General features: G+C 44.6%; 2 protein-coding genes across 3 annotated transcripts in view; one reads left to right on the forward strand and one right to left on the reverse strand.

Annotated features, from left to right (window-relative positions):
• BTG4 (BTG anti-proliferation factor 4) overlaps nucleotides 1–24,213 on the reverse strand; it is a 113,777-nt gene that overhangs the window by 46,056 nt on the left and 43,508 nt on the right. Inside the window, exons 4-5 of the mRNA XM_050757739.1 lie at nucleotides 15,539–15,627; nucleotides 12,261–12,429 (exon numbers count right to left, since the gene is read on the reverse strand). The gene's annotated coding sequence lies outside the window, so the exon portion shown is untranslated. The remainder of the gene's footprint in view (nucleotides 1–12,260; nucleotides 12,430–15,538; nucleotides 15,628–24,213) is intronic.
• LAYN (layilin) lies at nucleotides 3,657–24,143 on the forward strand. 2 transcript variants are annotated; one of them, XM_050757726.1, is made up of 7 exons: nucleotides 3,657–4,072; nucleotides 7,066–7,363; nucleotides 12,783–12,940; nucleotides 17,741–17,773; nucleotides 18,372–18,455; nucleotides 20,744–20,846; nucleotides 23,273–24,143. In XM_050757726.1, exons 1-7 carry the CDS (start codon nucleotides 3,967–3,969, stop codon nucleotides 23,634–23,636), a joined length of 1,146 nt encoding a protein of 381 aa, XP_050613683.1. In that variant the 5' UTR covers nucleotides 3,657–3,966; the 3' UTR covers nucleotides 23,637–24,143. The 2 variants fall into 2 exon arrangements, with proteins under 2 accessions (XP_050613683.1, XP_050613684.1); XM_050757727.1 differs by lacking the exons at nucleotides 3,657–4,072; nucleotides 12,783–12,940 and having other exon boundaries at nucleotides 7,258–7,363.

The following is a 24,213-nucleotide window of genomic DNA, read 5'->3' on the forward strand; positions in this document are numbered from 1 at the left end:
GGGCTTTATGTGTCTTAACTTGTAGACCACCAGTAAAAACAATCAGGAAATAGGAATGAAAGGGCAATTTTGAAAACTTCAAGTCTACTTGCTTTAATAAGAAAACCACTTGGCAAAATTTGGTTTGTTCCATTTCTGGAACATGTCTGAAGTCAGAAATGAGTTGCTTCTACCTCTGTGAATAACTGGCTCCACGTGCCTACGTTTTACACACATACATAAACCTAGTGCCAATCTCCCTCACTTTCATTCCCTTTGCTATGTAATGGAAAAGAAAAGATTAAGGATTTGTCCCTTCTGCATTGTCCAAATGGCAGTCCTACTCAGGGTTAGATGCTCTTCCCCATCCCTCCTTCAAGAGATCTTAGCATAATCCAGGTCCCCCTCTGTCAGAAAGAAAGAACTGGAAAGTGTTTATAGTAAAGCTTTAGTAGCAATATGTTTATTATCCACCCAGGAATATTTGCATTTTAAAAGAAGGCTGAATAAAAGGAACAATGGGTAATCCAAGGAAATAAGTTACCAATGATGAAATCTCAGGAGTCTGACTCTTGGGTAAGCACATATATTTAGGGTAAGAGGGCTACCCAGAGTTTGCAGCTCTATTTAAGGCCACCATTCCCATCACTACTGGCCTCCACTTGGAACTCTTGGACACAGCTTTCATAAGACGCAGCCCCCATCCACTGTGCCAACCAAAGACTGGGTGACCCATTGGTCAGAGCTTAATCACAAAGACACATCAGGCTGTGAGGGAGGCTGGAAATAGTCTTTAGAAAATGGGGAGGGGGCTTCTGTCTAATTAAAATTCAGGGATTCTATCGCCAAAAGAAGTGGAGAATGGATATTAGGGGACAGTGACAAGGTTCTGGCACAACACTATTTGAAGAAAAATGTTTGGAACAAAAGGAAGTCAGGCCTGGGAAATGAAAATTTTTAAAGTTTTAAATTGGCAGCCTCTTCCCAGTACCAGCAAGAATAAAGGGTACCCTGTCTGGTTGATGTATTTGTCTGCCCGACAGATAGGTCTTTGTTGTGAAGATGGACACAGCAGGCTATCAAAGCCTAAACTAGTAAATCATATAACTAATTCTTTTTATTCTGATTCCATGCTGATAAATCTTTTTTGCCCAGAGGGAGAGTACGTGTTCAACAGGCCAATGCAAACATTAGTTTACCTGACAATTCTATTTCTCAATGTGTAAATATATTAGTCTCTTAGATTGGGTTTGAGCACGTTAAACTAGGAATTGGACCCTGGACCAAGGTAATTTTACCAAGAAAAATTCTACTTTGTGAACTTTCTTGGCAACCAGCCTTCCCCTGGTGATAACTCCCTACATCGCCAAGTGTAATGGTTAGCTATTGCTGCAACAATGCTGCATAACAAAGGGGTCTAAAACAACATTTATTATTGCTCACACATCTGAAGTTTGTGTGATCTAGTTTGGCTGATCTAGGCTTAGCCAGACAGCTCTGCTTCAAGCTACAGCACCTAGAGCAGCTCTGCCTCTTACTGCAAGTTTGTCAGTTGCCTGAGGTAGCTCTGCTCCATTTGTCATCCTCTTAGAGATACACATAGACCAGTGGGATATCTAAGGTATGTTCCTCTCAGAGAGTGGCAGAGAAGAAAAAGAAATATGAGGCCTTTTCTGGTCTAAGCTCAGAACTGATTGATTCTGTTAGCCAAACAAGTCAATCACACGATTGAACACAAAGTCAAGGTGTGGGGAAATATAACTCTGCCTCTTTAGTAAGAGAAACTACAAAGTCATACGGTAAAGGATATGAGTACAGGGAGGTGTGGAGAATTGGGGCATTATTGTAATCTACCAGGTTTGGTTGACTGTATACCCTAACAAAGTCCATCTGAAACCAAGGTCCAGAGTATCAAAGCAAAAAGTCGGGACATGATTTAATTATGTGGACCCAAGTAACAGCTTTTAAAGTTGAAGCAGATGTTATAATATTAGAAATAAATCCTTTACAATTGACATTAAGTGCCTAGATATCTGAACATTTACATATATATTTGCCTTATCAAACACTCACAAAACTCTTAAGACAACTGTTAATGTTACCAACAGTTAAGTGAAACTTAGGCAAAGGGACTCGCCAAAGGCCACGGAGACATTAAATGAAGAAGAGCAGGATCTGAAACAGAACCTCAAATGCCAACTCAAGTGCTTCTTTTCACTATAACAGTTCTCTCTGGTTGTTTTGATAACCAAGAATTTCTAAGAAGAATGTGTGTTGGATGTGACATTGACATATTCTAACTGGGACATAAGGAAGGACTATAAATGATCTTGCCATAAAGGTCAGGCCTCATCCTGCCACAATAGCTGTTAACGAGCCACAGCAGAGCTCCCCCATATTCTCAGCTGATACTGAAATTTATCCCACTCCCCTCTCACCGCCAGCCTGTATTCAGGTGGTTTGTCTAGAACTGCAGTGGCTAGAGGCCTCAGAAGCATCACTGCTTTCTTGGCTGTTTGAAAAGCAGAAAGAGTACCTAAGAAACAGCAAGCTGGAACCAAAATCCAGAGGTCACGGCCCAGATGGGGCTTCTGCTATGCTTCACAGCGGCATAGTGTGGCAGACAACGCAGAAAGTCAGATTCACCGTGTGCTACTGAGTGCCTTCATCTTTGGACAGACGGCTCACTCTATTACTTGACTATATATATATATATATATATATATTTTTTTTTTTTTTTTTTTTTTTTTTTTTTTTTGAGACGGAGTCTCGCTCTGTCGCCCAGGCTGGAGTGCAGTGGCCGGATCTCAGCTCACTGCAAGCTCCGCCTCCCGAGTTCACGCCATTCTCCTGCCTCAGCCTCCCGAGTAGCTGGGACTACAGGCGCCCGCCACCTCGCCCGGCTAGTTTTTTGTATTTTTTAGTAGAGACGGGGTTTCACCGTGTTCCCCAGGATGGTCTCTATCTCCTGACCTCGTGATCCTCCCGTCTCGGCCTCCCAAAGTGCTGGGATTACAGGGTTGACCCACCGCGCCCGGCCTTGACTATATTTAAAAGCATTACGTTTACGAAACCGAAGTGAAACACACCTACTTTGGGAGTTTACAAGAGGAAGCACACATTGAGGGCTAGGTTAGGAAAGCTTTTCCTGAGATTGTAGTTTTATTCTTTCCTGGGGGGCGAGGGGCCAAAGCTGAACTCCCTAACTATGACCCCCACCTCCCAACCCGTTCCCTACAAAAAAAAACAAAACAAAACAAAACAAAAAAACAGAATCATTTCCTTTCTGGGATCTGGGACATCTTTTGGCTTCTGGTAGAAGCCGCTCTCCTTTCAGCCGGGAAGTCTCCAACTCAGCCACGTTCTTTGGACGCCATCGGCGCGGTGTCCCGTAACTTTCCTGGCCGGTGGGCACACTGCCTGCGTGAGTGTTTGTTCTCTGCATCGACCTTTCCTTGCTCAGATGTCGCCCTTCGTGCCAGGACTGCGGCCTGCTGAGCCCCAGGTAGGAATCCACGCCTCGCCTCTCCCTCCGGCTGCAACCGCACAGCTGGCGAACTTGGCTAAGGTCCGGCGGAGAGGGGTGAGATGTGCTAGTTTTAGGCACACTGTGCTCGTCAGCAGATTGCAGAGGGGCCCGACTGCAGTATTCCTCCGCCCAGCGTCTCGGGCAAACGCGGGATCTCCCAGGGAAGCTCGGAGTGGGGCAGGGAGCTGGCCCCCCTCTGCGACGCGCTCTCCTCTGGCTGGCCGAGTGTCTGGCGCCATCCTCGCTGGAGGAGGTTGTCGGGGGCGGGCCGGCCAGCGGGGCTGCCCTCCCCGCAGTGACGTCCCAGTGGGCGGAGGGGCGACCAACTGTCTCCGCGCCCTCCCCCCCTCCCCCCGTGCGGTCCGTCGGTCCCCAGGAGATGCTGCTGCCGCGGTTGCAGTGGTCGCGCACGCCGCCGCCCGCCAGCCCGCTCCACCGCCGTAGCTCCAGGGTGTCGGATGGCGCACCTGAGTCGGGCCATGAGGCCGGGAACCGCGCTGCAGGCCGTGGTGCTGGCCATGCTGCTGGTGAGGCTGCGGGCCGCGACGGGTCGCCTGCTAAGCGGTGAGTGCGCGCGCTGGGGCGGAGGCTGGTGCTGGGGTGGGCTCGGCAGAGGTACTCACTGCACCCCAGCTGCTGACCCTCTTCTGGGCCGCCACGCATGGGACTAGGGGGCCGTTCCATGCCCCACTCCCAGACGCAGCCCTTCGGAGTCTCCTGCTTCCAGGGAGCAGTCGCACGGCGTCTGAGACCCGCGCCAGTTCCCGCAGCCGTGCAGTTCCCTGCGCGTCCTGGAACGCTCGAAGCCCGTTGCCAGTCCAGAGTTATGGGGGTGGGTTGGAGGATTTAGGAGAGGTGGGGCAGTGGACAAACCTGCCCCAGTGGGTGCCCCTTCGGCCAACTCCTTTACACACATCGAGTCAGTCCTTGGGACCACCCCCGCGGGTCAGGCTTGCCAGCTGGCCCCCGCCTACCGCCCGCTCGGGGAGGCGACTGCAGAGACAGCGGGGTAGGGATGCTGGATCCGCGGTGCCGTGGGAATCCTGCCTGTTACTCCTCGTCTTTTCTGGAGGGTTGCATGGCTGGGTCCAGCGCCTGGAATGAGAGCGCTTAGAGATCGGGAAAGAACTCCAGTTAGTGTGGGACGAGCCCCGCCTGACTCCGGGGAATGACTCTCTGCTTCCTTCCTCCTGTTGTGTCACTGCAGCCTCGGATTTGGACCTCAGAGGAGGTACGGTGCTCTGGCTTCTGGCCTCTTTCAGTTGTTCTGCATGTCGGGGGGAGAACATCCGTGCCCTTTTCTCAGATCCCCTTTGCGGGTGCCAACAGCTTGACCAAATGGGACAGAGGAGACTGGAAACCTTCTCCACTCCGGCATCCCGGCTTGCGAAACTAATTTAAAGAATGTAAAGTTGGTTTCAGGATGGGGGCGGGGCGCGGGGCGGCAAAAGAGGTGGGAAGCTGAATTGAGCTGCTTGAGTTAGGGCTGCGTGGGCTCGGTTCTTGGTCGCGGAGAACAGAAGGCCCTCCCACCCTTCCCCTTCCTGCAAATGAGAAGAGGAGGACCCTTCCTGAAGGCAGGAGAACCAGACAGGCCAGCGGGCCTCCTTCCAGGTCTGACTGTCTCTGGCAGTCACCCGCAGACTTGGGATGTGTGGCCAGGCTGGACCATATAGAAACTCGCTTAAGGTGTTCTGTTTCCCTTGACAAGCCAACGTGGAAGGTGGGGGTTGTCAGGAAATTCAACTCCAGCCTATGTTATGCCGGTGGCCAGGTTGGATAAGTTCTTGGGGGTTCATTTGCCCCCCCTCTGCTGCCCAATTTGCAGCCAGCTTTGAGGAATCGCAAAAGCGTGACTGGCCCAGCCTCCTTCCCCGGGGCATCCCTGCCTCAGCCTCTCTGAATGCCTTCTTGTAAGCAGGTCTGACTTTTGAGCCCTCCTAATGTGCTGCTGGACCAGTCTAGTTAGAGTTTCTCTATTATCAGCAATAGCCAAATAATGACAGGAAAAGGGAGAAGATGTGGAACTCTTATAACTTGTTGCTCATTGAGAATTCCTTTATGAAAGCGATGAGAGAAGAAATAGCAAATGAAGACTCACTGGAGCTTCCTGGATAATCTGTATGTGCTCTTTCTCATTTAGCACTAATAATAGAGTTATGTGTCTGTGACCCCTTGCCCTATATGCTGGCCAGTGTTGGGAATAATGAATGCTCTCTGGCTCCCTACGCAGCTGCAAAACAAGTTGGGAAAATGAGAACATGCCAGAAGTTGTGGGAGGAGGTTCCCAAACCAAAATCTTTTACCCCAGGCACTGTGGCAGCAGTTCGCACCCACAGCCCAGTTTGGCTTTGTCTTTGCAGGGTGACTACTCCCCGCGTTGATACGTGGTTTTCACTTTGAACATGTGAATCCGGAAACATATGCTGTGTGCTCCTGTGAGCTAGGAAGTAGCTTTTGTTCCTGTATTCCCAGCACCTCGCACAGTGCCAGGCACAGAGTGTACACTCAATAAATGGTGATTGAATAAAAGGAGTGATGAGGCTAGTGTCTCCGTTACAGCAAGGCTTCAGTCACACAGACACAAGCTAGAGCAGTGTGTACTGTGAGCGATTTACTGACTCCTCGTAAAATCCCATCTGTTTGTCTGAGATGATCTTCAGCCCGTCGGGGGACAGTCTGATAAGATACATTACATGGGCTCCCAGTAAAACACGAGCTTGGAGTGCAGCGGGGAGCTAGCGTTTTAGTTCACTGGTACCAGCATGATTTTGTAATTAGATCTGGGCTCTAACTCCGGTGATGCTGCTGATCACTGTGTGATCTTGGCCGAATTACTTAACTTCTCTGAGCCCCAGTTTTCTCATTTGTAAAATGAGCCATAAACAGTATCTGCATCACGGGACTATTATGAGGGTTACATGAGATAAAGTATGTAAGTAAATGTTAAGCCCTTACCATAGTTTATGGCACATAGTTAGAGTTCAGTAAACCTTAACTGTTGCCTTTAGGTTAGGGGGCTGACTGTCAGTAGCAGCAAACCCCATGGATCTGATGCTCTTAGCTTCTGCTTACACCAGAGACTGGGCAGATTCTCAGTCCTGCTGCACAGGCAGAGGGTTCCAGAATAGAGGAGCCCAGCCTGACTTCAGGAGGCCTCTCTTACCTTAAAGAACCACCAGACACCGTCTTTAAGCCACATTATCCCCTGAGACTCCCTAATGAAAGTGTTATTTGTGTGCCTTTCAGTGAAACCATAAATCTTCATCTACTTCTCTTCTAAAGGATAGTCAAAATAAAACATTTGCTTTTTAATATTCTGTAATGGAACAAACACGAGTCCCTACACAATATAGGCATCAGAGTTTAAATCACTACATCTCCATGCTGGAAGGAGTATTAATTTGCTCTGAGAGCCCCAGCTGACATGATAACAGTCTACTGATGAGTAACCAAAATTCCTACCCAGGGATACCTTCCTTCAGATGCCTCCACACATCCCTGCCCCAGTATACTTTTTGAGACACTGAAATAGGTTGGCTTTTTTTTTTCTCTAGGGCAGCCAGTCTGCCGGGGAGGGACACAGAGGCCTTGTTATAAAGTCATTTACTTCCATGATACTTCTCGAAGACTGAACTTTGAGGAAGCCAAAGAAGCCTGCAGGAGGGATGGAGGCCAGCTAGTCAGCATCGAGTCTGAAGATGAACAGAACCTAATAGAAAAGTTCATTGAAAACCTCTTGCCATCTGATGGTGACTTCTGGATTGGGCTCAGGAGGCGTGAGGAGAAACAAAGCAATAGCACAGCCTGCGAGGACCTTTATGCTTGGACTGATGGCAGCATATCACAATTTAGGTAAGTGTGTGGAACCCACAGCAGCTGACTCACTTGTCATAACTCAAAAAAGAGGCAGGCTGGATCCACAGTGTCGGATCAGTGGGGAAGAGAAGACCAGCCAGGCAGCTCTCTGAAGGAGAAGTAGCACCAGAATAGCTGCTGACCTAAGCAGTGCGGTTGGTGAACTCAGCCTTGATTTAGGTCCAGCCGATGTCCAAGGAGCTCTGTTCAGGTGACTGCAGCCCAGCAGCCTTGTTTCAACAGCATACAATGCTTGAAGCCAGTTGTTCTGGCTCTCTGGCCTTTTGGACCAGAACCTCATTGAGAGACTGAAGATCCATAGGGCTATGACTCAGGATAGGACTCCGGTCCACAGGTAATTGTAATAATTGGCAAGAAATCAGAGCCAAGATCTAACTCTGTGGATTGGCCAAGACCTCAGGAACCCTGCAGTGTATAGGGCCCTGCTAAACCCACGGCATCAACACTCACTCATCCCCCCATCCTGGCAGCATGACATTGCCATCATCCCTCCCTGAGAAATGCGAGAAATGCAGTGACATAGACAAACATTTAAAAAATATCAAAATTAAGAGACAGACATGAGACTAGGAGAATGCGTGTCACAAATCCAACAAAGAGTTAATATCTTTTTATGATAAAGAGTTTATGTCAATAAAATACTAAGACCCCAAAATATAAAGAGACAAAATACCTGAGCAGGCAGTTTATAAAATAAAAAATCTAATGGTGAACAATCATAGGGGAAAAGTCTAAACTCATCAAAAGAAGGAAGATTTTAAAATATATTCTTTAATATATACCTACTATGTACTCCCCCAAAAATTTAACAACTAAATATGTGAGAGTGTGTGTGTGTGTGTGTGTGTGTGTATTTACCATTACATTTAAGGCAGCACATCAGCATCTGTCTTAGTCCACCCATTAGACTGATCAGGTGCACATCTTCTTATAAGTTCTGGGAGTAGCTCCTCCAGGATTCTCATGAGCCTGTCTTCCTGGGAGAAACTTTAGAAAGGAGGGTTAGTAGGATGAACTACACTTCCCATCACTGCAGCTGGTCCCAGGGCCACAGATGGTACTTACTGACCTCCTTCCTCTAGTAGCCAGTCCAGATTCCCTCTCCCTCTGCTGGTCTCAACGGTTGACCTTGTGGCATGATCCACATCCTCATGTCTGAAGAATCTGAGGCACTAGTCACCTTGCCCTTATCATGCTGGAGTTTGTGCACTTTTCCACTGACCATCAAAATTGGGCAAGCGAATTCCAAGAGGTACCCAAATAGATAACTTCTTGCCCATAATACATAACAGCAGGCCTATCTCCTCCTGATGGTTAGGGTCACTTACCTCCTGCCAAAATAATGTCTTCTCTTTTTCCCTGCTGGTCCCTGGACACAAGGATCCCAGAGTGTCCAAATGACAGTGATAACTCATAGTTTAATAAGATTCTTGTATCTTCTGACAGTCCCCTGTGGGAACCAGGACCTCTAAGCTTCCGGATCCCAGTGTTGCAGAGACAAGAAGCACAGATTCCTAAGTGGGTCACTGCCAGTGATGCTAAAGCGAGGCTACTCCTGCTTCCACCCCTCGGCTCCCAAACCCATGTATTCTTATTCTTGGGAACATAGGACTGTATAAAAGGCACGTGAATTATTGCCCCTTTTGGAAGTCCCCATGTAGTCAACTTGCCGCAAGTGCCACGTTGGTGTCCTCAAGTGTTGGTGCTGTGTCAGACACTTAGCATTGGTTTCTGTTGCTGGAAGTTGAACATTCGGCAGTAGCAATAGCTAGATTAGCCCTAGTGAATGAGAGCCAATCTGTTGAGCCCATCTATAGACTTCATCTCTCCCACTACCTATTAGTATCTATTGTACTAGCACTGGGGTGGCTAATAACAGGCTGGCTGGCATTACCTAGCTGAGTTATTTTGTCTCCCTTGTTGTTCAGTGCCTCTTCTATAGTAGATGTACCCTGGTGGTCTTTATATCTGATGGAAAGAGTTGCATATTTTATGTTCACTCCTCTGTGTATATCACATCCCTCTATCCAAAACTTCCTAGTCCCCAATCTTCCAGTCTATTTCCATTTAGACTCTTGATCAGCTGGGCATGCTATTTACCTTACCCCTAGTTCTTATATATTCTAATCTCCAATACTTTCCCTTTCCTTACAAAGTGGTTAACTAGATGTACCAACTAAAGCTCTGGCCATTGGGAAGATGTTCCCTTACTGGTGTCTTTCAAGGCCACCTCAGTGGGACTGCAGTGCAGCTGCTGTCCATTTCACTCTGTACTCCCATACTTAGCTGACCTACCCTTGAACCAGGCTCAGGCTGCCAGTATCAGCTAGTCACAAGGGATTCCTCCATGCAGTCGCAGGTGTGAGCTAAGAAAGAGGGTCTGGTCCAACAGTGGCAGATGTCATGGAAGTCTGTTTTACCTGCTCATGCAGTGCTCTTTGGTCCTGGATATACCTCTTCCGTCTTACAATGGATTGATTCCAGGCCTGCCTAATCTCCGATTAGGTGTGTCTGACAGTTCCTCGCTCATGATGGGCAGGTTGTACTACATGGTCTCTGGTGCTCCTTGCCTAGTAGCCAGCCAGGAACTGTTTCTCAAAAGGTGAGTAATTTTCAGCTACAGATGGTATGGTCTTGCTTCAAAATCCTAAGGGTCTGCATTGTGATTCTCTCATTGAGGCTTGTCACAAGCTTTATATGACGTTATTTTTCCCACCACTGACATCTCTAATAATAGGAGCTGCTGCATCATACGGCCCAAGTGGCAAATCTGCTTGCACACAGCCTAGATCTACTTCAGAGTTCTTTTCTGCTATGAATCCTACTCAGAATGGCTGTATTTCATGTCACCTGGTTTATGGGCCAGAGCAGTATTTCCAGGTGTGAAATATGCTGCCTCTAGAGCCCAAGAGACCTACCATGTGCTGTGCTTCTCTCTTCAAATTACAGCAAGATGCAATAGTTTGTTCTTTAATTTGAAGGGGATGTTCTGGTATTCCCTAGATCACTAGACACTCACACATTTTATTGAAGTGGTAGGCTCCTGAATCTTCATAAGATTTATCTCCAACCCTCTGGAGTACATAAGTCTTACCAAGGCATCCAGTGTACTAACCACTTCTTGCTCATCTGTTCCAATTAGCATGATGTCAGCAATATAGTAGGTCAGTGTGATTTTCTGCAAAATGTCTAGGAAATCCAGATCTCTTTACACCATATTATGACAGAGGACGAGAAAAATTAATGTAGCCTTGAGTCAAGACCATAAGTATATACTATTGTCCATCCCAACGAACTGTTTCAGATTATCTTTCTGATACAGAAGGAAAAGAATATATTCACCAGATCTGCATACTAGGTACCCAAGGCCATGTTAACCTGCTTTAGCAAAGACACCACCTATGGCACAGGCAGCCACAATCAGGCTTCCACTTGGTTGAGTTTGTGCTACTCTATTATCACCTTCAGGATCTGCCTGGTGTTTTCAGGAGTCAGACTAGTGAATTAACTAGAGATACGATGGGGAACACCACTCTTAGATTCTCTGGGTCTTTAAGGGTGACACTACTTCCTACCATCTTTCCCTGGATAAGATGTTGTGGTTGATTTATTATCATGGCAGGGGTGGGGAGGAGTGCAGTTTCAAAGGCTTCCCCACTTGACATTCTCCACCGTGATAGCTCTTGCCCCACAGGTAAGTAGACCAAGAGACAACGCAGCTCATCCTGCCCATCATAGGCCAAGGAACCAATGTGGAACTGTACCAACTAACAAATACGTCTATTCAATTCATATATTTGGGGACTGGGGAATGATGACTGTTTGGGGGCCACTCTGAGCTGATCCTGGGCCAGACCTCTATTTAATACCTGTCCCCAGTATGCTCCCACTCTAATGGGTAGCTTTGATGACACTTTAAGTCTGAGTATTAATGTGAACTTGCAGCCTGTGTCCAACAGCCCTTGTAATATTTGGACATTCCTTCTTTTCCCCAGTGTATGGTTACTGGAGGAAACAGCCATGGGTCCCTTTAGGGGAAAAACGGGAAGTTATTACCATGTGCACCTGCCATGGTGTTGCAAGGTCCTTCTTACTGGAAACCTGGCCTCTCTATCAGTGAGTTCTGGGTCTGAAAATTGGCTCAAGTACAGAAATTATATGCCAGACATAATATTCAACCTATAAGACAAAATAATGTAAAGCCATAAGGCCAGTGGAGAGGGGAACAAGGCAAGTCAGGGTAGGGGGCCCAACAGGCTGGAATCTGGACTGGAGATAACTAATGAGGTGCCCCCAGCTGTCCAGGCATAGTATCCAAGGAGTGTTTATTGTAAGCTAAGCTATTTTCCAGGAAATTCAATCCAGTGAGTGCAGCAAAGGATTTTCCTTTTAGTAGACAGCAACACAGGACTCAAGCCGAGCCTTACTGTGGTGCTATAGGGAGAGCTGTCTCTTAGCTGTCTCTTTTCTGGAGAGAGCTCTGACAAGAGCTAAGCAGAGCAGCATTGCCTGCTCTGAGCATCAGGGCAAGATCTGAGCCCTAGAAGGAAACAGCTCAGGTGACTAACCAGGCAGGTTACAAAGCCCAGCCCTGAGTCAGCATAGGGGGTGGGTACTCACAGATGTAAATGCTCCATAAGATCCAAGCACATTCCCTGGCACCCACATATCCAACTGGGTGGCAGCACCATTTAATTTCAGGTGCCACTGGATAGTAGTGTAAGGGTGCTAATGCACCCCTCTGGGGGGCTAGGGAGACAAAGACAAGACATCTGGAGGTGGAGGCTGAGGGGCATCAGCCTTATCAAGTGGAAACAACTTAAAAATTGAAAAAGACCAAATGGTCCTCCTGCTTTTGTCCCCACCCCTTTACCTGTTTTGACAGCCTCTGTGTTTTGGAATGTCTTGCTCATGTGCTTGAATTTCTTATCTACTTCCCAGGGCTGAAAAGGCAGTTGGTGGCTGTTGAAAAGCATGGAGAGATGCGAGCAGGGCAAGCTCTGGAGGAGATAAGCCATGTCTCTTCTCAGTGCATCTGAGATCTAAAAAAAGACAAATAAACCCAATTAGCAAAAAGTAAGAAAGAAATAAGATCGTCCAGACTAGCCCTGCTAGCTGCTTTTTCTCATAATTACTTTGCAGACATCATATGGTGGCATGTTCCTCCCTGCAAAGAGATTGTGGCAAATGTCAGATGATTAATTGTGATGTCCATAGGAGAATGCGTGTGGTTCTGCTTACTGGCAGTACTTCAATTCCTCCCTCTCTCTCTGTATCGTGTTCTGAGGCAGAATCTTATGTTTATGGCTCAGTGGGACTTGATGGGAAAACAAAGGCTTTGAAGTCTCAGGGGGTCCTTCTCCAGTTGCTCCACTGCTGATCCCTTTTCCTACAGGAACTGGTATGTGGATGAGCCGTCCTGCGGCAGCGAGGTCTGCGTGGTCATGTACCATCAGCCATCGGCACCCGCCGGCATCGGAGGCCCCTACATGTTCCAGTGGAATGATGACCGGTGCAACATGAAGAACAATTTCATTTGCAAATATTCTGATGGTAATGAATCCTCTCCCAAGCTATGCGGCTGAATTCTCAACCTCCCTTATTTCATGAGCAGCTGCTAGTACCAAGAATGTGTCATGTGGTCTCTGAGAAAGCTTGTTGCAAATGCCAGCAACGTAAAACCTTAGGAATTCTTGTAAAGGGCAATGTAATGACAATTCTCACTGAGGAGTAATCCTAGCAAAGGAAAGGTTATCTGATGTTAAAAGAAGGGATGATGGAAAGATTTAATTTATATGTGACAAAGCAAGTCTTACAAGAACATCAGGAAATAAAAAAGCCCTTTAAGTGGACAGCCACAAATTATTACTCTTTCCACATGTGAGGTTGGCTGTAGGGGCTTAGAATAAGCTGGCCATTGCTCTTACAAGTCTTCTAACAGCTCAGTGAGATGATTTTCTGGGGCTTTAAGGAAGCATGATACATACGTAAATGAGAAAGTACACCAACTGCACTTTCACTGGGCAGAGAGAGCAGGTACTTTGATGAGCAGATTTAAACTCTCAACTCTCAGTTGCAAATTCAACTTACATTTGCTTCCAGATCTGTTAGGGTTTTAAACTGGCTACAAGCCTGTAGTTTCACTGTACTTGGGTCTCCCAGACTTCTCCATTACAACTGACATATTTGAACTTGAACTGATTCTTAATCTGCCTTTGAAGTTTCTCACCTCCCTAAAGCCAACTGTTTAGCCCTAATTCTGCATTCTTTCTTGATAGGAGTAGAGTGACTTGTTAATTCTATCTAGTTTGGGACTAAGTAATCCTGTCATTTTAAAATTGTTTGAACTGGACTATGGTTTGGTGGCAATTTTTGCTGCTAAAAGATGTTTTTCTCTCTCTTTATCCTCTCTGATGAATTCTTCTCTCCAGTGACCTGGCCCTCCCCACCGTACAGTGTTGTCTCAGGTGGGGAGATTGCAAAGACCTAGACTGACTTAGCAAGTCACCTTTATAAAGCAGTGAAAGCAAGGCACTTGTTACAAACTGGCTTTTCATCACTTTTGTGAATTATATTGTATTATTAATAGCTCCATGGTTTAAATTTTTGCACTTCCTTTAACAGTTTTTGAAATGTGAGATTTTGAAATTTGCTTTAATATCCTTTTATTTTTGGACTTGGTACTTTTAAAAAAAAATCATATTCTTCATTACTTTTGTTATTGCCTGTATTAGTTACACTAAGTCCTGGCAGGAAAAAGATGGCACACACAAAGGATTTAATGAGGAAAGTGTAATAAAAAGGACATTTGCTGAGGTGTAGGCAAAGAGCAAGAGATGGTAAAATATCCAGGGACTAACTACAATGGGAAACTATTACTCCCAGGACTGAAGGAGTAAAAGAGGGAGTGATTTTAGCAGAACCGAGGAAAAGCTTGGGGTCATGAAAGAGGACCCGCCCAACAGGAGCTATTACCACGAAATGCAGCTACTATCAAACCATGCTGATGTGGGATGGGGGCATGGGGAATAAATACCGAGACCTCTCTTTCCTCCTATCCTCTGACCTTCTGCCTTTGCCTCTCATTGGCTAAGTCCAATCAGAGACCAAAGAACAAGGGAATAAGGAAGCCCCATTGAAACAGTTTATAGGCCTCAACCTCCCAAGGCACAGAGAAGGACACAGAATGGATCCAACAGAGGGAGGTGGGCACATGAAGAAAAACTAAGACACTGTCTGTTTTTGGCCACGCATGCCCAGAATAGTTTACACACCTTAGCATGCCAGAAGAGATCAGCACGACCAGACCCTTGCTGACCTGTCCAGCTCAATTCTCACCACTCTGACTCCTCTCCCCGTCCTATTCCAACACCTTTGTACCAAATGGAATTCCCCACGAGCTCTTAATTGCTGTTTCCTGTGCTTGAAACACCCCTTTCTCAGCCAACTCATTCTCACCCTTTGGCTTCAGATTAGACAACACCTTCTCTCCTAACAGCTAAGTGCAACCGGTGATTCTGGGTTGGATCCTGGACCATGATGTGATGATTTCCTATAAATGGCATTAGTAGGAAAATTGGTAGAATCTGAATGAGATCAGTAGATTTGAAAATAGTATTACATCAATGTTAATTTCTTGGTTTTGATCATTGTACTGTGGTTATATATGAAAAGGCCCCTTTCCCTTTGTAAATATGGACAAAAGTCTTTAGGAGTAAAGGGGCACCATGTTGGCAACTTGTTTGCAGGAACAAAGTTATGTATGTGTATGTATGTGTGTGTGTGTGTATATATATATGTGCATGTATGCACACACACATAAACATGTGTATGTGATACAAAAACAGAGAGAAAGAGGAGAGATAAGAGAGAGGGAGAATAATTAAGTAAATGAAATGTGATAAAATGATAAGGTGAAGAATACGGGATAATTCTTTGTACCATTCTTGCAAATTTTTGTAAATCTGAAAATATTTTGAAATAAGAAGTTAAAAAAAATAACTTCCTTTGGAAAGCCTTCCAGAGCCCCTCAAAGCTAGGTTTAGCGTCCCTCCTATAAGGATCGTAGCACCTCACACATACAGTACTTTAACTGCCTATTTATAAGGCTGTCCTCTCCACTAATGATTGGCATGAAGTCTGGAAACTTACCTGTTTAACCACTTGATGGGCTGGGGAAGCTCACTCCTGTGGTTCCGGCAGGGGAGGACATCATCCCGTTATGCCAGAGTGGCAAGGAACTGGGTGAATGATAATATATAAAGCTAGATTTGAGAATGTACTCATGTAGAGTAGGTGGCATGCTAGCCATCGCTGAACACTTGCTTACTTCTGGGGTGTGCTAAAGGCACAGGCATATTCAGCGAATATCAGAAACAAATTATGAGGCAACGCAGATGCAGGTGCAGGGGTTGATGGGAATGCTGCATTGATGTGCCGTGTTTAACTTTGCACCGTGGATTGAAGTATGAAGGGACAACAATATGAATAGATCATGCATTGAATAGATCATGTTATTACACATTCCAGTGTGATATCCCAAAATCAATGTTCATTAATATTTTCCTGTATTTCCAGATTTTATGGCCATCCTGTAGAATATAAGCCCCTTAGAGGGCTGAGATTCTTTCTTATTTGCTGTTTTATCTCTGCTACCTAGCACAATTATGTCTCCTGACTATTTTAATTTTCATTAGAATGTATTTGGTTGAAATCCCTTTAAAGCTACTTATCAGCTGTGAGATTTGGGCAAGTTACTTAATCTCCCTGAATCTCAGTTTCCTCATGTACAAAACCAGAATAATAATAAGGCCACCTCCCATCCTGGCTAACACGGTGAAACACCGTCTCTACTAAAAAATACAAAAAATTAGGCGGGCATGGTAGCGGGCGCCTGTAGTCCCAGCTACTCAGGAGGCTGAGGCAGGAGAATGGCGTAAACCCAGGAGGCAGAGCTTGCAGTGAGCAGAGATCGCGCCACTGCACTCCAGCCTGGGCGACAGAGCGAGACTCCGTCTCAATAAATAAATAAATAAATAAATAAATAAATAAATAAATAAATAAATAATAAGGCCACCTCACAAGGCTGTTACCAGGATTAATTGAGTTTGATTTTATAAAACACTTTAGAACAGGCCAGGCACGGTGGCTCACGCCTATAATCCAACATTTTGGGAAGCTGAGGCAGGATCACTTGAGGTCAGGAGTTTGAGACCAGCCTGACCAACATGGTGAAACCCCATCTCTACTAAAAAAAAAAAAAGTACAAAATTAGCCAGGCATGGTGGCACACGCCTGTAATCCCAGGTACTTCAGAGGCTGAGGCAGGAGAATCACTTGAACCTGGGAGGCGGAGGTTGCATTGAGCCAAGATTGTGCCAGTGCACTCCAGCCTGGGTGACAGAGCAAGACTCTGTCACCAAAAAAAAAAAAACAAACAACAACAACAACAAAAACAACTTAGAACAGTTTCTCTCATATAGTAGGCATTGTGTAAGCGGGTTTTTAAAAATAAATGGATTTACATCACCTATACACACACACACTTACAGGAAGATGACTAAAAGTTTGTGTCCTTTCTGAGTGAAACTTCAGAATGGGCTTGACATCCTGGCCTTAGGACTGTGATTTTTAAGGTCTTTCCCTTAAAGACCCTGTCCCTACGAACACCAGAGCATCCAATTAGCATAAGAGACTCACTGCCAATACAACAGGCGGACACACTCCCAGTCAAAAGCAAACACATTTGATGTCAATTGTCTGTACAACCTGATATTCTCGAGACACTTTGAAATATGTGCAATAGCTCAGAGCTCTAGATCACCAGCTTCTGCCTTGGTGCTGGCCAGTGGTCTACTCAGCCCCTAAACCACTTTCACAACCTGGAGATCAGTGTTTGTTGTCCTCTAAAACATCCCCATTATGAACTGATAAAATGTCTTAGACTGCTTTAAAATAATCCAGGCCAGAAGTGCAGGGCAGAGGAGTAGGGATTATGGTTGAAACTAAATGAGCTATACAATGATAGGAGTTGAAGCTGCATGACAGTACACAGGGTACATTATACCAGTCTTTCTCCTTTTTTGTATATTTGGAAATGATCATATTTAAAGGTTTTTAAATATTTTTTTAAAAAATAAAAAAGCACTGAAATAAAGCTGGGGTAGGTTAGTCTTTGTGCAAAAGCAATTCTTTGGATTTACTAGCCCAGTTCCTGATATCTGATAACAACAAATAAAGTTTATCGGAGGACTGATTCAGCAAATAAATAGATGCCATGAGGCTGTGGCTGATTTCATTCAGATGCCATGAAAATTTACTTATTATTTTTGTTTTTGTTTCTTTCTACTACAGAGAAACCAGCAGTTCCTTCTGGAGAACCTGAAGGTAAGCCTGTCACTTGAGATTTGGGTTAACTGGGACTGTTTCATGGCCCCTGTTCACAGGTTTAAAGCCCTATGTCCTTTGGACCAGATTATTCAACAGAAAAACTACTGGTATTAGCTCAGGCATTTGGGACAGGTACACGCCACACCCAGCCATGACAGCTAGTTTAGTCATGTCATTTTTTAGTGTTGTCTGTTTCTCTCACGGCTGAAAACAACAGTTAAAAATTCTGTTTGGGGTGTTACTTGTCATCATTGACAATATGAAAGGAATAATTTAAAGAGACCCAAAAAAATGAGCCAAACTGATAGTTTATGGCCCTAGAAGTGAGTCCTTGGCCCTTCCCCTTGACACCTTGGTATTTTATGTACCTTGATGTTAGCTGCTTGTTGATTGTTTTGATACTGGATTCTTGACAGCAAGGGTCTCGCCAAAAAGACAAAGACAATTTAAACCTCCAGGGCAACACATTCAACCCTTTACTTTTCTGTGTTTATAGATGCTGCTGTCCAAATTGCTACAGCTTTTTTGCATCCCAATTTGAACATGGTAGGACCTCAAAGAATTATCATGCCTTTCTCCATGTGTCTCTCTCCAGGTGAGGAAACAGAGCCGACAACACCTGTACTTCTAGAAGAAACACAGGAGGAAGATGCCAAAAAAACATTTAAAGAAAGTAGAGGTATGTACAAAACTCTCCTAGGAAAGATGAATAATGAGGCTCCCTTGATCACAAATTACCCAAGGTTGAATTCCCTACTTTGTTCTTTCCCATAGCTACCTAAAAATAGCACTAGACAGGGCATGTGTGGCTTTGCAAAAGCTGAACTAAATGCTAGGTTTCATCAATGAAATATGCAAATGGAACTATCCTAAGATGACTGGGGAAATCAGACAGCAGGTGGAAAATTTGCATGAAGACGGAGCTTTGGGAGCCACTGAGAGGTCATGCGGGGTAAGGTGGAGTGAGGACTGAGAGAGAAAATGTAGAGAAATAAGAGCAGAAAGACCCAAGCTGTGATGCATAACATGTATGATTAATATTCATCTGCAAAACAAAGAGACGAAATAGACAAAAACATTTAAAAGGTTAAATCATAAAAGGTAAAAGAAAATGGGATAATACATTGGAGTGCTAATGGATTTCAAACTCACTCTCACCCTGAAATTCAATAAGGACATCTGAGTTTTTGTCACTGGGCAACTTTTAAAAACCACTTTACTTCTCTGTGCTTCAGTTTAATTATTTGCATCATAGAAGTAATAATATTTTTCTTACCTACCTGAGAGCACAACTGTGTCCATAAAATGAAATAGGATGTTGCAATAGCGCAGTTCAGTTCTAAAACTAAATTCCAGAGTTAGCACAGACACTCCAGCTCATGAGCACAGCTCATAACAAGACTGCCCTCACTGCAGACATCGACTGTGAGTTTGGGGATCCCCAGGCCACCTGCATTTCTGACCAACTGGCTACAAACCCAGGAGTGTCCATGACCCCCACCTCTTAGGTTTGATAATTCACTAGAACAACCTACAGAACTCAGGAAAATACTATACTTATGACTAGATTGATTGTATGTGATACAAATCAGGGTCAGCCTAATGAAGAGACACACAGCAGGACGTCTGGGAGGAGTTTCCATGTCACCCCCGACCCCATGGAATCAGGATGCGTTAGCATCCTGGCACATTAGTGCATTCACCAACCAGGAAGCTCCACAGAGCTTTCATGTCCAGAGGTTTTATTGGGGTTTCACTACATAGGCATGATTGATTTTATCATTGGTCATGTGGTGGAGCTCAGTCTCCAAAAGAGGTCAGGCTGATATCACTAGGCTCAAAGCCCCAACCCTATCATCACATGGTTGATCTTCTGGCATGGCCAGCCCCCATCCTGAGTCATCTCCTTATAAACTCTCTTATGGTTCTAGGGGCTCATGAATAACAAATTCACTCCTGTTACTTGGGAGAGTCCAAGGATTTAGAGCCTCTCTCCCAGGAACCAGGGACAAAGGCCCATCAAATTCTTTATTATATGACAGATATGTGAGAAAGGTACAAAGTGCTCTGCAAAGGTGGGTGGCATCTCTATTGCTCATTGTTATTATGGTGGTATTTATAGTGGGTTTTGAGGGTTTGGGGTTTTTAGTGGTTGTCAGGTTTGCAGTCTCACAGAGAAAAAGAACCAACAGCCTCTGGATAGTCAGGAAGCTTGGGTCAGTGGGAGTAGGAAGAGGGTTAGCCTCCAATCCTTGCTTCCTCCCAAAGCCACTTGAGGGGAACATCTTTGGTTCTAAATCTTAAAAGACTCTAGTTCAGAAAAGCAGGCCTCTAAGTGCTCTTCACAGTCATGGCTCATGGACCCAACTGAATCCAATTGCTCTTAGAAATATTGGAAAGGTTTTACACTGTAATTTACTTGCTTTCTGTGACCTCTTTCCTGGTAATGACACTGAGACTTCTGGCTCGCCTCTTTTTCCCTCTTTCTCCCATCCCATCTTGGGAACTCGGTGACTGTCCTTAGAGGCAAAGGCATCAACACTGCCCCAACAGCCCCTGCTTTACTAAGGGAAGACAAGAAAAGAGGGACTCTCTTTTCTCTGGAAAAAAAAAAAAAAAAGCTTAATTAACAAAAGTGCCCTTCTGATATTTGGAAGACCCACAAATTTAAACCGATTTTCATTATCACTTAGGGTACTAGGACAGGTAGAAAATGCTCATTCATCAAAATCAGAAGACTCTTTGCTAACTGGCTAGATGTGTCTCAATCACCTAGGAATGAGCTCTTTGGAATACTCTGTGTTTATTAGGCTTTTTTGTTTGTTTTGGTTTTTAATTTCTTAATTTCAATAGATTTGGGGGTACAACTAGTTTTTGATGATTATGCATTTTTTAAGCCTGGTTTGAAGCACAGAAAAACAAAACAAAAAACAGCCAGTGCTGATCATTTGCTTTCTTTCTTTTCAGAAGCTGCCTTGAATCTTGCCTACATCCTAATCCCTGGCATTCCCCTTCTCCTCCTCTTTGTGGTCTCCACAGTTGTATGTTGGGTTTGGAGCTGTAGAAGAAGGCAAGTAAAACCTTCATTGTACAAACCTTTGCATCTTCTGCTCTCTTTGAGATTTGGATATTGCCCTGTTTACTTCACTAAAACCCATGGCAGCACCAAGAGTATCACCATTGCAGATTGGAGAGCAGCTTCTCTGACAGACCAGGGCATTCAGAAATACTAGGCATTTGTGCTTAGTTGTGATTAACAGAATGATCTTACATGCTTTACTGTGTGTATGTGTGTATTAAAACAACTTGAAGGGTGAAATTGCATTATTCACCTCCCGTGCACTCACACGTCACCCAGCAAAAATGCTCTCATGCATGTGTGCCCTCACTCTGAAAATGTATGTGGACTGAGTGAAGGAATGTATAGTGAGCCATATGAAAAATGACTATTGCAAAGCATTCTGGTACACATCTGAAACTAAACCACTTAATTCAAAATGAAAGAGCCAAATTCCTTTTAATTGACTTTTCTTTTAATTCAATACACAAGTATAGAGTGCTATAAAATAGCTACACTAGGTAGCATCAACAATTTCTGCATATGGTCAGGATCATGTGCCACCTTTTTTTTTTTTTTTTTTAGTACTGAAAGCTCTTCTCAGTTACCTTTTTATTCTCCATCATCATGGTGTACGGAGAAGATGTCTAGTATTCCCATTTTACAATGGGGAAACTAAGGCCCAATTTAAGATTTGACTCCCTTTAAAGACGAATTTGAGATGAATTAGTAAGATTCCAATGTAAAAATCTATTTCAGTTAATTGTAACTTCCTTATAGGATTACTATAAGGATTCAGGCAGTTAATACTTGCAGAATAGGTATATACTAAGCACTTAAAAATGTTACCTCTTATTAGGATTATTTTATTAGTTTTTTCCTTTGAATCTGAAAGTAGAATTTAGCTCAAAAAATTACAAGCATATTTTCCAGCTGCCTACTCTGCAGTTGGTTCTTGATTTCCTTTCCTGACTACCAGGATTTGGGAATTGTGACTCTAAAGCTGGGGTGTCTGTCTATCCCAAGGGTTTTTAATCTTTTTTGTGCCCTGCAGCAGTCTGGTGAAGCCTATGGACTCCTTCCAGAGCAATATTTTATTTTATTTTGTTTTATTTATTATTTTATTTATTTATGTTATTTATTTATTATATATATATATATTTGAGACAGAGTCTTGCTCTGTCACCCAGGCTGGAGTGCAATGGCACAGTCTCGGCTCACTGCAACCTCTGCCTCCCTGGTTCAAGTGATTCTTGTGACTCAGCCTCCCGAGTAGCCGCGATTACAGGCGCATGCCACCACGCCTGGCTAATTTTGTATTTGTAGTAGAGATGGGTTTCACCATGTTGGCCAGGCTGGTCTCGCACTTCTGACCTCAGGTAATCTGCCCGCCTCAGCTGCCCTAAACCCTAGGATTACAGGCATGAGCCACCACACCTGGCCCAGAGCAATATTTTAAATGCATAAAATAAAATACATTGGGTTGCAAAGGAAGCAATTATACTGTTATATAGTTTAGCAAAATGTTTCCAAAAATGAATATGTGATTAGTAATACATGTACTCCTTTATTAACGCTTCTTTATTTGGTGCTGAGTATAATTATTATAATTTTGAAGTAGAGATGAGGGTAAAATATTTCAAGGCATCTATAACTGTGATATGAAAACATCTATAACTTCTAGTAATGATCAAATCAAAGATATTATTAATCCTGCTCTGTTTTATTGCTTACACTCATAATGGAAGGACGTGCCAAATTTCACTTACGGATGAGTTGTATTTTTTGTTGTTTTGGTTTTGTTTTTTGTTTTGTTTTTTGAGACAGGGTCTCACTCTGTCGCCCAAGCTGGAGTACAGTGGTACCATCACACCTCACTGCAGCCTTGACCTCCCAGGTTATCCTCCCACCTCAGCCTCCCAAGTAGCTGGGACTACAGGTGTGCGCCAACATGGCTGGTTAATTTTTATATCTTTTATAGGGACAGGGTTTTACCATGTTGCCCAGGCTGGTCTCAAACTCCTGGGCTCAAGTGATCCGCCTGCCTCAGTCTCTCAAAGTATTAGGATTACAGGCGTGGGCCACTGTGCCCAGCTGAGTTGTTGTTTTTGTTTTGTTTTGTTTTGTTGTTTGTAATGTGGTATTTTTTTTTTCCTATTCAGTTCTATCCCTGGACCCTCCAGGGACTCTGGGGACCCCAGGATAATAACCCTGCCCACACTTGGGCAGCCGTGAATGACAGATACACAGTCACTTTGAACATAACATCTCCCTGTTTGGTTCCGTCCCACCCCGAAGCCCTGGCCTGTAAGTTACATAGATGAGACATGCAGCTGGGTGACCGCCCAGGGCTGCTTCCTCTGGTCTCAACAGGAAGCACAAGGATATTCTCAATCACCTGGTCTGAAACACCCAGCCCTGGTTTTCTTTCTCTCTAGAAAACGGGAGCAACCAGACCCTAGCACAAAGAAGCAGCACACCATCTGGCCCTCTCCTCACCAAGGAAACAGCCCGGACCTAGAGGTCTACAATGTCATAAGAAAACAAAGCGAAGCTGACTTAGCTGAGACCCGGCCAGACCTGAAGAATATTTCATTCCGAGTGTGTTCGGGAGAAGCCACTCCCGATGATGTGTCTTGTGACTATGACAACATGGCTGTGAACCCATCAGAAAGTGGGTTTGTGACTCTGGTGAGCGTGGAGAGTGGATTTGTGACCAATGACATTTATGAGTTCTCCCCAGACCAAATAGGGAGGAGCAAGGAGTCTGGATGGGTGGAAAATGAAATATATGGTTATTAGGACATGTAAAAAACTGAAACTGACAATAGAAATGGAAAAGAAATGATGAGCAAAATTCTCTTATTTTCTATAAGGAAAATAAGCAGAAGGTCTATGAACAAGCTTAGATCAGGTTCTGTGGATGAGCATGTGGTCCCCACGACCTCCTGTTGGACCCCCACGTTTTGGCTGTATCCTTTATCCCAGCCAGTCATCCAGCTCGACCTCATGAGAAGGTAACTTGCCCAGGTCTGGCACATAGTAGAGTCTCAATAAATGTCACTTGGTTGCTTGTATCTAACTTTTAAGGGACAGTGCTTTACCTGGCCATGATAAAGATGGGCTGTGGAGCTTGGAAATCCACCTCTAAGTTCTGTTTTCCTTGCTCTACACGGCAGCACATATCATCACACAGAGACAATCTAGAATCTTTTCAAAGCCCTCGTATGGTAGCACAGGCTGGCCTGCGCATCAGCAATCCTCATATCTGTTGTTTTCAAAGAATAAAATCAAATAAAGAGCAGGAAATGGAGTGTTAGTCTGTGTCTACAGCCCTTCCTCTGCATGTGGACACAGGGGACCTTTTTGTCTTTCTCCT

Source organism: Macaca thibetana, chromosome 14 (genome assembly GCF_024542745.1).
Source record: "Macaca thibetana thibetana isolate TM-01 chromosome 14, ASM2454274v1, whole genome shotgun sequence".
Classification (NCBI taxonomy): Eukaryota; Metazoa; Chordata; class Mammalia; order Primates; family Cercopithecidae; genus Macaca; species Macaca thibetana.